This window comes from Pagrus major, chromosome 7 (genome assembly GCF_040436345.1).
Source record: "Pagrus major chromosome 7, Pma_NU_1.0".
Taxonomy (NCBI): Eukaryota; Metazoa; Chordata; class Actinopteri; order Spariformes; family Sparidae; genus Pagrus; species Pagrus major.
Window position 1 is genome coordinate 1,765,747 of NC_133221.1, and position 16,235 is coordinate 1,781,981.

Below are 16,235 nucleotides of genomic sequence, written 5' to 3' on the forward strand. Positions count from 1 at the left end.
TTTGTGCATCTTCATCTGCTTTTAATCTGCTTTTCAATTCATTTGAGAGATTAGTCAGAAACTGACTTTACAGAAATAGCCAATCTTCTCACCGATGGTCTCGTTCGCCTCTGAAGCTCATACAGAGGCATCAGTAGTGAACTGACACTGTTTCATAACCAGTTAAAAACTCCTTGTAGTACAGTTAATGAAGGTGGAGGGGAGATAATTCTGGGCTTTACTCATATACGCTCAAATCAATCAATAATTATAGATAATGTTTGATTTGTGAAAATGAACTGAACAGTCTTTCATATGAAACGGATCAGAAACTACCGGGAGAACGACGTCATCATCGATTAACTAGTGGACAGTCTGGCTCTTCCCCTCACAGAAGGTCCCAGAACACTGTCTGAAGCTAGAGAGGTGGCAGGGTCCGCCACATATAAACAAAGTAAAACAGTGTAAACTGTGTTGTCCTTTAAGGTCAGTTTGTTTATTCAGTTTATTCAGTCATGAAAACAAAGAGTTTGATTATTTAGTTTGTTTAGGCAGAAAAAAATCAGCCAATGAAGATCTTTGTCTTCACCAGAACTACACAGTGCACCTTTAATTAACCATTTACAAATAATTTACAACAAAGGGAACCTTATTAAATACTGGTGTTTATTAGGGATACACGATATATATCACACAGATAAATTATTGGCCTGATAACGGAAAAATTTGATTATTGGTTCTCGGCAGATAAAGAAATTGTAGCCAATGAATCGAGCTGATAACACAAAGCCAAATTGCTTTTGTTGACTTAACAAGCAGCATCTCCACACAGCAGGTGGTGGTTTGCACCTTTAAAGTTGTTTTGTGAGCAGCCAATAAACACAAAGGAGAAGAACAACAAACACACTGATGCTCATAACAAACTAGACGCGAGTCACACATGTCGTCACAAGAAGAACACAACACAAACAGTCTCATCACAGCTGTGTTCACTACATCTGAGCCTTTCTGACACTCAGCTGTGCGTGAAAAAGCATAAAAATGTTGGTTTCTATCATCGGTTATTTTATCGGTATCGGCCACGAGAGTCAGGTAATTATCGGTTATTGTATCGGCTGAAAAACCCCATGTGGTGCTCAGCTGGTGGTTCTGCAGAAGTTACCTTTGATTTAATGCTTTTAATAATGTTTTTTTTAATTAATCATAAACCCTGGCGGACAGTTTCCTCGACACTGTTGCTCCACAGAAACACATGAACGTTTTATTTTGACGTCATTAAACACGATGACGCCGCAGAGACGATCCTCCAATCAGCGGCCAGATAAACACAAGCCAGCTGAACGCATCCGCCCGCGCATGCGCTCTGCGATCATCACAGTATGAAGAGTGCAGGTCTGAAGTAGCGCGAGAGGTAAACAAGCTTTTGTGATTTAATTCAGACATTTCACGCTCAGATTCACACCTGAGGGCCGCGGACGGTTTGATAAACGTGTCCGCCTCCGACACACTTCACTCGGTGACATGAAGGTTTGACCCGCGGGCGGCTTCACCTCGGCGGCGGCTAACAGTTAGCCGCGTTAGCTCGTCTATTCACTGTCAATGGAGAAAACCTACAAGTCCGTTTAACTGCGCGGGTTCAATGAACAAGTCCCGGCAGGCGGCTGCCTCCGTCCCGCTGCAGGGGAAGTTTACGACCGTGTGATTTTTAATCATGTTGCGTTTCGTCTTCAGCCGCTGCTTGGAGCTGTTTGAAGCTAGCAGCAGCACAGATAGCGTTAGCATGTTAGCCACTGTCAAATACCTCAGTGGTTGCCGAGGGGCGGGACTTTGTGTCGACTGGCAGCAGAAACAGCCAATGAAGATTCTGAACAGGCGACTTCCGCCGCGTGTCGACCAATCAGCTGCTTCCCCAGAGGACGCTGACAGATCACAAGCAGAAACGTCCCAAAAACAGTTTATTTCATCGATCACGCGTCGCACGTTTCATCAGTGGCGTTTGAACCCCCGCAGCGAATGTCTCGTAATTCATTTCCGGTAAAATGTGTGAAAAACTGAATTAAAAAGTTTGACTGCAGCCGTTATGTGACGTCCTGTATGTATGAGGTCATCACGCAGCAGACGGAGCCTCCAAACTCAATGAAACAACTCGTTTTAATGTCGCAAACCTGAGATATCTGCTCTGTTTTCATTCATTTTCATTTCCTTTAAAATCTCCAACAAGGCGACCAAAATGTCAGACCATGCGCGCTCTCGCGAGACATAACAGCTGTTCCGAGTCGCGTGTACATTAGTGCCAGATGATTGTGACGTAACAGTGATGTGTTGGAGGTTTATAACTGCCAATATTAAACAGACATCATTAAATAATTATAATAATAACCTTTACGGCCACAATGAGAATAAAATCAAACAAATAATTAGCATTAAAGTGTCAACATCAGAATGAAGTTGAATCACTTTTCATTCTCAAATTAGCAGAAAAATGCGCAAAATCAACTTGAAATTGACATGTTAACACTGCAATTATGTCTGAATTAATGTAGAATAAATGTTCGTGTTCCTGGAAATTTGTGGGAGTGACTGAGGCGGAAAGTCTGCAAGTGTGACGAAGTTTAGACACTTTTCTTCTTTCTTTCTTCTTTCTTTCTTCTTTGCATCATGAGAACTAAAACAACGAGGCGATGCGTTGTTAGTGTCTCTATACTTATTGTCATATGTGTATGTTTGTATTGACTGTACAAGAACACTCATGTGAAAATCTTCTGCTGAGAGACTCCTCTACAGAAATGCTAAAAAGAAATAAGTAAATAAATGTGTATAAGAAATGGCCGTGGCTGTGTGGAGTTGATTTGTAGGTGGACAGATGAAGGCATTGTTGCGTCTGGTACTTCGGATCAGGACCAGCGTGTTCTGATCTGTTCTGCACGTTTACGGCAACTAAAAACAACACAGCAAAGAATGTAAAGTTAAGCTACTTTTGATGACTGCAGCCGTGTTTCCATAAAATGTCAAGCCAATTTTAAATGAACTTTTGAAAGTTCGCAAAAAATCAAAACGTGAATCTGGTGCGTTTCCATAAACAGTTTTGAGTGTTTACGTAAAGCGTAATTTGGTCAGAGGATGACGCGGTGGAGGCTACGTGGCTACGTCACGTGTGGATGTGGAGGCTAGAGGTCAACAAACCAGGAGACATTGGGCAAGTTGTTATTGTTCTTGCATGTCATCAGGCGTTGTTTGTTCTCCCCATCGGTCCACGCTGCTTACAGACAGCTGATCAGTCATGTGAGTTGAATGTTTGCTCCGGCAGAGTTTATTCGGCAAATCTTTTTCCATCAAAGATTTTGCGCTTTAACTCTGATTCCCAAAAGACAAAAAACACCTCAAGCGAGCGTACAAACTTTTATGGAAATTATAGGACGTTTCTTTGAATTTTGCCATTTCCATAAAATGTTTTCATGCAATATTCTTCAAAATGCTTCATGGAAACACGACTAATGTTGGGGATTAATGTTGATGATAAAGATCTTACTTAAATACACAAGGATGGCTGCTGTTGCTCACTTTTAAGCAGAGTTAGAAACGGGGTAAAGAAATTAACCGAAAGTAAAGATATCGAGTTAAAATGTTACTTTGGTAAAAGTGAGAGTTACTCATGCAAATATGTAAAAAGTCAAAGTGTTTGATATTAAATGTACTTAAGTTTCAAAACTACGAGTAGAAGTTAATTAAACATGTAATTATTTTATTTATGTATGTATATGCTTTACACTACGAGTCTGAGCGACTGTCAGATCCAAGATTCAGCATTTTTCTGATTTTCAGAATCAGTTTTTTAATCCAACTTTGGCTCTGATGCAGCGTGTAATGTGCAAAGTAATTAGTAACTAAGGTCATTTGAAAATGTAGCAGAGTAAAAGTACAATAATTGCCTCCAAAATGAAGTGGAGTGGAAGTACAAAGTGGCAGAAAATGGAAATAATCGAGTCAATTATTTGATTTTGAACAATGAAACTCTTCGTTAGGTTCCAACAAACAGTGTGATCGTTTGAAAGGTGCAAATTATTGTCAATCAACTGTTGCATAAACTCTACAGTGTGTGTTTCCTGGAGATTTTACTGCAATAAGACAGAAAATATAAATTCTTAATCATGTATTACTAATAGTGAATGTGCTGGAGTAACTTTGTCTCGTTTCTGTCAGATGAAGACTCCTCCGGACAGGTCGGGAATCATCTTTGAGGTCGGAGCTCAGCTGGAAGCCCGAGACCGCCACAAGAACTGGTCTGGACCACACACACACACACACACACACACACAGACTCACACACACACACACACACAGACTCACACAGGCATGCAGAATGATGATATTCAATAGTTTGTTTCTGTTGTTAATTTATTTTAACATGTATTATTTATTATTTAACATTTGTTGATCACCTTTAAGTCTCACTGTGTTGTGATCCCGTCAGGTACGCAGCCACGATCGAGAAAATCGACTATGACAAGGAGCGGGTGCTGATCCACTACCGTCAGTGGAGCCGTCGGCATGACGAGTGGTTTCACTGGAGCTCGCCGTACCTGCGGCCGCTGGAGCGAGTCAACCTGAGGAGGCAGGGCCTGAATCCAGCGTGTTCACAGCAGGTACGACACACAGACCGCGTGTGTGTTGTCTTTGTTGGACGTCCTGGATGAATTTGAACAGGGACAGTTTTTAATCTTTGTCCTGATAATTACTCTGGAAGAATAGAAACGTTTTCATTGTGTGTGTGTGTGTGTGTGTGTGTGTGTGTGTGTGTGTGTGTGTGTGTGTTGTAGTGTTGGTCTTTGCTCCTCTTCATCATGTTTCTTTCTCTTTATCTCAGGTGTTTGTGTCCGGTACGAAGGTTCTGGCCTGTTGGACCGACTGTCGGTTCTACCCGGCTAAAATCCTCAGAGTCAACAGGGACGGTGAGGCTCAGTTTCACCTTTCACACCTGATGTCACGTTATTTTACATGATTGTGAAACATTGATTAGTTAATGTGTGTGTGTGTGTGTGTGTGTGTGTGTGTCAGACTCCTACACAGTGCGTTTCTATGATGGTGTGGTTCTGACTGTGAAGCCCACCAAGGTCAAACCTTTCCAGGAAGTAAGTAATACTAAACTCCCATTGGTCCTCATCTAACTGGCTTAACCAATCACAACTCTTTTGATCTTAATTGTTTTGTGTGTGTGTGTGTTTGTTTGTTTGTCTGTTTGTTTGTTGGTTGTGTGGTGACACAGAGGTCCAGATCTGAGAGGAGTGCGGTCGGAAGCGAGGGATGGGAGGAAGGGGAGAGCGAGGAGGAAGACGGTGGAGAGAGGCAGGAGGAGGAGGAGGATGAAGAGAAGAAGGAGGAAGAGGAGGATAAAATGGAGGAGAAGGTGACATCAGAGGAGAAGGAAGGAGGTGAGGAGGAGGAGGAGAGGAAGAGGAAGGCAGAACCTTCATCCTCCCATCCACCAGCAAAGAAGAAACCAGACGACAGTAAGTTACATGAACTCTGACCCCGAGCTCCCACTGGTCCTTCAGCAGTGTTGAAATGCATAGTAGGTGAGGTCATTGCCCTTAAAGGAACAGTTCACCCAAAAGTGAAAATCCAGCCATCATCTCCTCCTGATGATATAAAGTCAGGTGAAGTGTCGTAGTCCACAGAACATTTCTGGAGCTTCACAGTAAAACAGAGTTGCAGCGTTCTGCTGAACACCTGAAGCAGCTGGAGACTTGATTTAAAACAGAAAAACAAGGAGATGACGACTGGATTTTCACTTTTTTGGGGCGAACTGTTCCTTTAAACCTACTTTGTGTATATAACTTACTGGTTTACAGATGCACAGCTGTAAAGCTTTACTGTCTACAGTCATGTTGCAGATGTTAATGAATTTCTCCTCTCCCAGGTAGAGGAAGTGGAGCTCAGAATGAGCCAATCACAGCTGACTGCTCCCAGCCAGCTGCTCCTAACCCCGCCCACGTCGACAGAGGTAAACAGCTGAGAATTTGCTGCTTCATAACTCTCATGGCCTGAATGGCGAAGCTGTGCTGAACTGTGGGCTGCCATTAAAATGGAGGTTTCATTTATGAGCTCATCTGAATGAAAGTCACGAACATGTTGAGCCCAAAATGAAAACGCTTGCTGGATGAAATATCCGCCTCCAGATTAAACAACAGGTCTGTTATAAAAACACAGTAACTTTCAGATTGTTGCCTGAAGGTTTCTACAGTCAAGTACAACACAAATAATTCATTAGAATGACTTGTTCATATTTTAACATTGACTTAATTAACAAAATCATGACAAACATGATCCTGCAAGTATTTCTCACACCACTTATCCATCTCAGACGGAGTCATCGTCAACCTGAGGAGTTTTATTGTTCATATTCAACCTGATAAAGACATTTGTGGCTGATCTGTCAACGTAAGATGGATCAACTTGTTGAGTGTCATTTATGTGAAAAGCAACACGCTCAGCTTATGTTTGGGTCGATACAATATTCAAATTGCTTTAATTGATGTTTATATTTCAGTCGCTGATGGTGCTCATGTAACTGCTCAGTCAGTTGTTTAGTCTCAGTCTTCTGTCCTTTCTCTTTCTCAGACATCCTGTTGGAGCGTCAGGCCCACCTGCCCACCACACACAAATTCAGCAGAGAACCACGTAAGAGCACCGACACGCCTCACAAACTACACAGACCCACAGCTGTCGTTTAAACTGAGGGCTGAAGTAAACGCATGCATCTGTCCGTCAGTGTTCGTTCAGCTTTACAGCAGCTCCAGTACACATCCACAGCACACGGGTGCTTCACACAGCTTTAGTCGCTCCAGAACAAGAATTTCTATCAAAAGAAGTTCTTTAACAAATAAAAAGCCCTTTTCAGAGGAAACAGAGTTGAACCTTAAAGAGTAACTAAACCCCAGAGGTTTGGCTAAAGTGTCTCTACCCTGGAAATTCAAAAAACCTGTCAACATGCGCAGGACTGGCAGGGGGTAGAAAGTAACGGCCATTCACTCCTTCGGCCTGCTTCCCGCAGCTGCAGCCGTCCCCTCCAGCCCCTCACCACCACACATTCACATCATACACACACACACACACACACACACACACACTAACATGCTATTAACTAGCATTTAAGCGAGGGTTTGTCTCCACAAAACCCAGCTGGAGATGCCGCAACTTCCCAGTCAAAGACACCCAGTTCTGTTGCCATGTAACATGCTGGACATTGTCCTGAGGTCTCCTTAAAAAGATTCACATTCAGACGACTTTATTAATCCCACCAGGGGCAGGAACAGCTCGTCTTGCACACATGCTAAAACATACAGTAAGATGTAGACACAAAGATAGACGGGAAATAAATAAATAGGAATAAAATAAAATATGCCGAGGAGAATAAAGGACTCTCAATGTTGAAAAGCCGTTTTAAACTACAGTCACTGACTTGACAGCTTTCTCTCCTGTAACTCCACTGCCATCACCTCCACTCTCGGTATGAAAGTCAGGTCATAAACCTGTAATGAGAACATGATATGATGAGTTTTATAGGGACGTCGATGAGAACAGAAACATTAACTGACAACTTGTCCGCTGACAGCAGAAATCAACTGCAGTAGCCAGGTTTCAACCTGTAGAGGGCAGTCACTACGCATATGTATAACACAAGATGTAGACTTGAAATACCCAGGTAAATGGCACCAGAACCAGACCCAGGTAAATGGGCAACTGGGGAGTGCCAGATCACACAAAATCTGAATTTCTACATAATGTTGCTGGTGCACAAATGGCTTTTAAAGGGAATGAGCAATGACGCTCTGATTGGTTTGATTAAGGGTTACACCAAAAACACACCTTTGACTAATTAAGAGACTAAATACAATACACTTTGCGCCCAGAGTTACACCGTTTGACTTGCAGAAGGGAGATGGACACACCCTGAATGCACTCGCACCCTGGACTCCTGTCCATGCGCTGTAGGTGGTTTAAACAGGACCCTAAATGTCACATGCAGCTGTCTAAAATGGCCGAAACGTTTATTTAAAGCTGTAACCATCTGATGTGAACAAAATGATGACGACCAGTCTTCTGACGGCAGCTTGTTGATACAGACATTATGTTTGATGCTGTTTAAACGTCGACCCCTCAGAAACACACTGTGCCTCCGCTCTCTGCTCTCTCAGTGTACCGGGTCATAAAGAACCAGCCTCCTCCCATTCTCTCCATTGAGTTGGACCACAACCCCTTCAAGTGTCCGGCAGCCGGCTGCACCAAGTCGTTCAGGAAGGCCAGTCTGCTGCACTACCACATCAAGTACTACCACTCCGACCAGCAGCTGGACGAGCGAGGCAGCGAGCAGGAGGCGCCGAGGTGGGTTGATGGTTCAAATCCCACAACGGGAGCTTCACAGTTGGCTGGAGGAAAGTTGTGTCTAACACTGAGTGGGGTTGTTGTAGGAGGAAGCGGTCGTCTTCTAAGGGGAGCGACTTTGCGTCGGACATGAAGAGCGAGGAGCAGAGCAATACCTGTCACCGTGACGACAGAGAGCACAGCGCCATGGAGACAGGTATGACGTCTATACGTACACAGACTTACACCCTCACTGTTTGTTTAAGAGTATTAACTGATACTGCGCGACCACAACAATTACTCCGAGGTTAAGTGTGGTTCGTCTGAGGTGCGACATAAGTTTATCTAGTAACAGTCAGCTCCACTACTCCTCTCTTACCCGTCTGACCTGCCTGTCTGTAAGAAGAGCTGAAGAAGGACGGAGCGGGAGAAAAAGCCGGAGGACAGGACAGAAAGGAGAGGAAGAACTTCCTGAGAGTCAAACTCAAGAAGAAGAAAAAGAAGAAGAAGAAGAAGAAAAGTCAGTCAGGTGAGAGTCATTAAAATTCAACTCTGCTCATCAAAGCAAAGTTTATTTATGTAAACTACAGTTAAACAGAGTTTAATCCATGTGGAGATGTTACCCAAAATAAAATACGTATATCAGTTAAACCATTTTACGCGCTGTCAGGACCTGGTTAGTATCACGGAGGAGAAAACTGGAAAAAACATTCAGCTGCTCTGTATTTCTTAATAAAATATTGTTTGCTAATTAGCAAAAACAAATTAACTTGACTGTTTCCGGATTTTTCTGCTTCACAATAAAAGCTTTGAGAGCCTAATTGACACTGAGCTTTTATTGTGAAGAATTTAAAGGAAATTAACCGAGTTAGTGGAGCCTCGTTAGCAGATTCTTGGATAATCCAGCTGAAGTGTTAACAGCCGCTCCTCTGACGCTGTCGCAGCCACGGAGCTGCTTTCAAATGTCTTCTACTCAACACAGGAGCTCTTTAGTTACAGACACACGTCGAAGCAGGAAGTCCTGTTACAACATAGATATAAATCCCAGCTGGCACAAGTGTAAATGTCCTGTTAGTGAACCAGCTGCAGCTCTGTCTCTGCCCTGTGCGACAGTCGGTCCAGTCTTCTGATCGGATCCAGAACTAACTGAACTGGTATCTGGATCAGCTGCATCATAAAACTCATCTGGTTTGAGTCTGTCACTTCATTTTATTCCACTAACTTGATTATTTTGCTCAGTTCATTTAAAAAAAAAGGCAGCCATGTTAAAAGTTAAACCTCCTCAAGTGTAAGTTTAAAGTTAATACTGGATCACAGTTTAACGTTTTGGTGCAACAGAATTTAAGATTCAAAGAGGATTTAATCAGGTTTAAAAGTTAATCCTTGTTGTTGCCTTTAAAAACCTCCATGAGCAGCGTGTGACAGCCAGCGCTGCTGCAGCTTTTCACCGTGTTAGTTTGGTCAAACTACAAAAACTAACTTCCTGTTGTTTTTAGGACACCTGCCACTTTGACTGAACCCTCCCATGCCTCAGAGTTAGAAAGCTGCAGCTGATGGATCTGTGTGTTACTGGTAGTTTAAGAATAATGACTTTGCGTTCGTGTGAGTCCTGACTGGACTGTTTCTTTCTTCTCTCAGGATTCGGCAGCAGTGACGATGAGAACTCGGACAGAGCTCCGGTCACTCTGAAGCTGTCCCCTGAGCAACACGACACACTCACACAAAGTGGGAACTCACACACACATTTACACATACGTAACCACAAAAAACTGAGGAAACACAGTCTTGTGTATGTGACAAAACAAAATAAGTTTAGATTTAAACCTTGAATGTGAAGAGATCTTTGCAGTCTGCGGCTCGTCTCTAACCTTGGCACTTCTCGCTCTCAGTGGACGACGGCAGCGACTGGTCGACGCTCACAGCGGAGAGCGGAGAGGACACGCCCTCTTGGTCTGTTGCTATGGAGACAGAGGAGTGTGAGGTGGTGAGGTGTGTGTGCGAGGTGGACGAGGAGAACGACTTCATGATCCAGGTGAGACACACACACACACACACACACACACTACACAGTGGTGTTGCGCTCAGAAGCTGTGGGAGGCGCCAAATCACACAAAATACCACTTTCTGCGTGATGTTGCTGTAGTGTTGTGTGTGTATCTGCAAAGGGATTGTCGGCTGCTGTAATTCTTCATAATGAAGAAATCTGAAGATATTTAACTCCTTCCTGTCTGTGTGTGTCTGTCTGTAGTGTGAGTCGTGTTTGTGTTGGCAGCACGGCACCTGTATGGGTTTATACGAAGACAACGTCCCACACAACTACATCTGCTACTACTGCAGACACACCGCAGGTACCAGCTCTCACTGTGTGTTTGGTACGTCAGTGTGTGTGTGTCTGTGTGTGTGTGTGATCTTGTGATGTGTGACAACCTGTCGCACAACGACAGACTAAGACGTAGTTGTGTCTTCTCTCATCCTGTTGTCATTTGTAACACTCGTGCTCAGGTTGGAGGCGAGCTCAGCGTTTCCTGTCAGAACCTGATTTGCTGATATCCGGTCACATGTTTGGTCTGTCATGCGTGAAGGAGAACTACTCGGAGGTCAACGCCTCCAAGATCTCACACACCAGCCATCTGCTGGCGCACACACACGGCCTCAATCAGGTCCTCAGCGGGCTGCAGCTCCAGATCAGCCTGTTGCAGTGAGTACTGTCGCATCTGTGACTCAGCGTCTCTGTTTACGTCCAGACAGACGTACGCTCAGTCTGTTTGTCGTCTGTCCACGCAGCTCTCCGTCACACCCCGACCTGCAGCTGTGGAGGTTGCCATGGAGACGAGAAGAGGGGTTGAGACTGACGTCCAGCCCGAGAGGAGACACTTCCCTCTGTTACGTCAGCAGCGAGCACTGCTACCAAAAGCCCGGAGCATCATGGGAGAAGTCAGAGGAGAGAGAAAAGGAAAGGCAGACGGCTGCAGTGAAGGAGGAGCAGGACACTGAGCAGGAGGTAAAACCAGGCAGCAGATCAGCTGCATGTCCAGTTAATCACATTACATTCGATGTGTTACACTTCTAACGTCACCATCCCTCATCTTTCCACTTCTTAAACGTATTGGAAGAAATGTTGATGCCAGGACTAATGTTTAGTCTTCTGACAGTCATTGTCAAGACACATAAACAGAGCGTAGGATGATTATGAATAAAAGTCTCTCAGGCACCAACAAGGATTCACTTTTACACCTGATTAAATCCTGGTATGATTAAAATCTGTGGCACCAAACTTTAAAACTTGCTTAAAATTAAGAATGAATACATTTAAACCTCTCTAACATTTAGTTTTTCTCTTAACTCAGATTAAATTTAATTCTTTTGCACCGGCTGCCGGCCACAGAGGTGTGGTCATGGAAAACATTATATCTGCTGTACACCCGTATGTTGATGTCGGCTTTGAGCTCGAAGCACTGCTGTGTCTAAATACACTGAAAACACAGTGAATGAAGGCAAGTTTTTAATTCCAATAACTGCACAGCATGTTGTGAGTTGTCCTTCACGTGCACCACCGCGATGTGCTTCCTCTTCACTTCATGTTCGCACATGAATCATCTCACCTCCTCATCTGAATGAGGAAAGTGTGACTGGGCACATTCTGTCAAACAGGTGACCTGAGGTGACGTAAAGGATGGAGAGGATGTGTGAAGTCAATAGCTGTGTTGTTGAAGAAACCCAAGCTTTGCTCGGAGAGACGAGACCTTGAGTAGCTGCGCAGCACTGAGCACGCTCCTGCTGTTGCTATGAGACCACCCAAAACCAGTGTGAGGCTCATTCTCGTAAACGTTGAACTATTTTTACCTGCTGGTGCTGTGAGGGCTGAGGAGAGACTCGCAGCGCACTGTGTGAACAAAGACAAACACATAATGCTGAATTTAGTGATTGTTTTTCTTTCCCTTCGCTCCGTTTCTTCACTTCTTCAGCACCTTTTCTGTAGCTTCACCATCAGTCGCCTCGACACTCGAGGTGGATTCACGAGGTCTTTGACGTGACACAGCAGCTACTCTCATTCTGTTTTTTGCAGGAAACCAAACCCGAAGATGTGAAAGAGAAACCGTCTGATGCCACAACAGATGCAAACATCGTGACGCACTCAGACACACCCAGAGACGCCTGCATGAAAAAAGAGAGCCACGCACACACGCAGACACACACGCAGACACACACGCAGACACACACGCAGGAGCCTCGTCCAGCGTCGGTGGCCGAGTGTCAGCTGAACCTGCTGGAGCACGTCGAGTCTCTTCACCACCAGATCAGTGCCAGGATGGACCATATAGAGCGAGAGCTGGACGGTAACACACACACACACACACACACACACACACACACACACACACACACACACACACACACACACACACAGCCGCTTCTATTTATTTACAGTAGAAAAGCTGTTTTTAAAATACTCGCGTGGGGAGTTCAGGCCTCTTGGCGGCAGTGAACGGGCTGAAAACGGGCCTCACAGTTTGATCTGTCAGAGAGGGATCGATGCAGATTCTGACCCGATGAAGCGGTTCAGCCAGACGTGACAAGTTGTTGTGATCTATAATTATAAAATTGACTGACCTCATGTTACTTCTCATACAACCTTGATTACAAAAAACGTTTGGACGCTGTGTGAAACAAAAACATCAAACAGAATGAGATAAAGAGCCAATCCTGTTTGACTTAAACTCAAACAGGACAAAAACTATTTATTGTCTGTCTGACCTCCTCAGCTTCATAGATATTTGTAAATACATGCTTAGTGTGAATATAGTGGTGTAGTCCAGAAATCAGTTAGCATGTTAGCACTTCCTAACATGGGCCACAGGGCCTAAGTTATTGGTATAACAGAATTATGGACAGAAAATAAAATGAGATCACAACTATCTCTCTCTCTCTCTCTCTCTCTCTCTCTCTCTCTCTCTCTCTCTCCCTCTCTCTCTCTCTCTCTCCCTATCTCTCTCTCTCTCTCTCTCTCTCTCTCTCCAGTATTAGAGTCCTGGTTGGACCACTCGGGCGAGCTTGAGCCTCCCGACCCTTTGTCCCGCCTCCCGCAGCTCAAACAGCGAATCAGGCGGCTGCTGCGCGACCTGTGCACTGTGAGGCACCTGTCAGTGTGGCGCTGACACCGTTCACCCGTTTAACTCTGACCCTTGACCTTTGACCCTGCGAGTCACCACCAGCCAAAGCAGACCGACAGCCGGGGCGAGCGCACGAGAAGACAGAAGGAGTCGTAGAGCGACACAGAAAACTGTGGTTTGTTTACACTCAGTCACGGGACAGCGCCCCCTCTGGTGGAGAAGAGGTGCCCTGCAACACGAAGAGGACGACGCCATTCTTGTGTAAACTGAGTGAGGAGGTGATTTTCTTTGTTAAATTTCACACAGGTACCAGAACATTTCCCAAACCGCCTCCAGCAGGACTCCACACGGTGTTTGATGACTGACTGCTTGATTTGGATTTGGTTTTTGATGAGATCCATGTTGTCAGGACTCAATAACGTTTGTTTGGATTGTTCACATTTGTGACCGAACCGACTCGGAGCAGCAGTTTATAGCTGAGTTTAGACTGAACGTGACCGGACATCTTCTTCTGCTGTGTGACAACATCCAAATGTACCGACTTACAAACACACACTGGAAGGATTTGGATAGATTTTTGAAGATTTGAGAATTTTGTTAAAAGATTTCCATAGTGATGCTTTTATAAGTTTGATATTTCTCAAGGCAGAGATTTTGTAATTTTACTACAATTAGTCCTGATTGTAATAATCCCTTTTTAAATGAGTAAAAACGAGGGCAAACACATTTTGTGAGGCGCGGTCACAGCAGCGAGCGTTGCAGCAAACTTCATTTGTGCGTCTTCGCAACGTGTGTGGCTCCAAAATCTTGGTGTCCACTAACATATCAGCCGAGCTAGCATTAGTTAGCATAGCTCTTTGGGCCATTTACTCCCCTGTGGCAGTTTGTTCTGAGGATTGTTCATTTCATTCACTGACAGTAGCTAACTAGCTTGCTACCATCCATTGTCAGTTAACAAGCCAGTTAGCTCGGTCGCTAATGTGACAGAAAGTTCGCTCAGTTAATTTAGAAGTCGAAGGCTCAGAGTTTTGTGTCTGTTCATCAGAGCTGACCTGGATGTGAACGTTTGAGCAGATTGACTTTGCTCCTGCACGAGAAAAATCTGAATGGATTTTGCAGCAGTTGTTTTTAAATGCTGCGGTGACCGGGTCGTTATAGGACATATTGAAAAGCTGTAATCCATAAGTTTGCAGACGTCATCGCCCTCCGCAGCCGTGAGAGGTCGTCCAAACGGGCACAGAGAATATCATTCACACACAGATGGATATATAAAGGATTAATAAGAGACACTATGCTTTGAAGATATTTCCTCAGTTTTCTCTGCCTTTCCTCTTTGTTGACTTTTCTTTATAAGGTTTTATTGTGAATTCTTCTACTTTTCTAGATTTATATCAATGGTTTTAATTTCTCTCTGACTTTACAAAGAAAAATGTCAATGATTCCTCTCACAAACAATATTTTTAATAAGCATGGAAGTTCATTCTTGGCATTTGGGAACAGCATCAGTATATGTGACATTTCAGCTGCCTCTCACTGGCCTTTATCAATCAGCTCGTATGAGTTGTTTTACGTTCTGTTTCTTTCAGATGAAGTTAAGTTAAGTTCATGACGGGTGGAGAGTGCTGCTGCAGTAGGATTGTCAGTATTAGCCGTTTGGCCGTTCCAGTTCGCTAACAGTCTTAGAAACTGTTTTCAAAATCTTTTCTCAATTGTGACACAAAAACAGTTTTAAAATGTAAATATGTCAAAGCGAATGTTTTATACACTTGTACAAGAAACTAACTGTATAAAGCTGTAGATTTATTTTGATAGAGAGACCGGATGTGATTGGTTGGTCGGTGGGTTTTCCTCACAGTGTTTGTTAGAAGAACGCAGAGCTTCTGTTGCTTCTCTTCAATATTTGTAAGACTACATTTGTTTCAGTTTCGATGCCGTTTGATTTCCAGTTCAGTTGAAGTGAATTCACCTCCAGACGATGCGTTCAGGCGCTCCTCGACAACTCGAAAAATGTCCAGTCTGAGTTTACCCAAATTATTTGAAAACTGCAGTTCATCTGATGTATCCATCTGAACAAAACACGGGTTGAGAAGGACCGGCCAGAACGCAGCGAGTTCACTGCACCTCAAAGCTTTGAGGTCAAAAGATTTCTTTTTTTACTTTCTTACTTTGTTTAAAGCACGAAGAGAAAAGAAACGTTTTCTGACTTTGATTAAAATGCTAAAATGCCAGCCGGTGTCGATGTGCCACATTTTTGGCAAGACGTCGCTCGGCAGCACAAACATCCGGTGAAATCCAAACTCCCCGAGCAGAACCACAGCCGCCTCAAAACACTTTGACTAGCTGCCGACCTAAAACTGTAAGATTTTGTGAATATTAAAAAAAGAATTATAAGAAAACTGAAACGTTTGTTATTTTGTTTATATTTTCTGTAAGTTTTCTCTCCTGACATTACATTCTTGTGACAGGTATGTAATTCTGGCATTGTATTAAACTGCATTCATTTAATTAAATGTATTTCTTTCATCCCTAAACACAATCAAACCTATCGTCTACAAAATATCAGAGGTAATTTTAAAGGAACAGTTCACCCAGAAAGTGAAACTCACTCATCATCTCCTCATGATGATATAAAGTCAGGCTCAGTCATCATCTCCTCCTGATGATATAAAGTCAGGCTCAGCCATCATCTCCTCCTGATGATATAAAGTCAGGCTCAGCCATCATCTCCTCCTGATGATATAAAGTCAGGCTCAGCCATCATCTCCTCCTGATGATATAAAGTCA

General features: G+C 43.8%; 1 protein-coding gene across 7 annotated transcripts; it reads left to right on the forward strand.

The window, feature by feature from the left end:
* Positions 1–1,341: 1,341 nt before the first annotated feature.
* LOC140999945 (PHD finger protein 20-like) lies at positions 1,342–15,853 on the forward strand. Of its 7 annotated transcripts, none has more exons than XM_073470536.1 (18): positions 1,342–1,390; positions 4,180–4,259; positions 4,451–4,622; positions 4,844–4,928; positions 5,035–5,108; positions 5,243–5,486; positions 5,897–5,980; positions 6,598–6,657; positions 8,175–8,361; positions 8,448–8,557; positions 8,747–8,869; positions 9,979–10,065; positions 10,230–10,372; positions 10,589–10,712; positions 10,843–11,038; positions 11,125–11,341; positions 12,407–12,677; positions 13,360–15,853. In XM_073470536.1, the coding sequence occupies exons 2-18, from the start codon at positions 4,180–4,182 to the stop codon at positions 13,494–13,496; spliced, it is 2,394 nt and encodes a 797-aa protein (XP_073326637.1). In that variant the 5' UTR covers positions 1,342–1,390; the 3' UTR covers positions 13,497–15,853. The 7 variants fall into 7 exon arrangements, with proteins under 7 accessions (XP_073326637.1, XP_073326636.1, XP_073326634.1 ...); XM_073470535.1 differs by having other exon boundaries at positions 1,369–1,390; positions 8,744–8,869; XM_073470533.1 differs by lacking the exon at positions 1,342–1,390 and adding an exon at positions 1,479–1,506 and having other exon boundaries at positions 8,744–8,869.
* Positions 15,854–16,235: the final 382 nt, after the last annotated feature.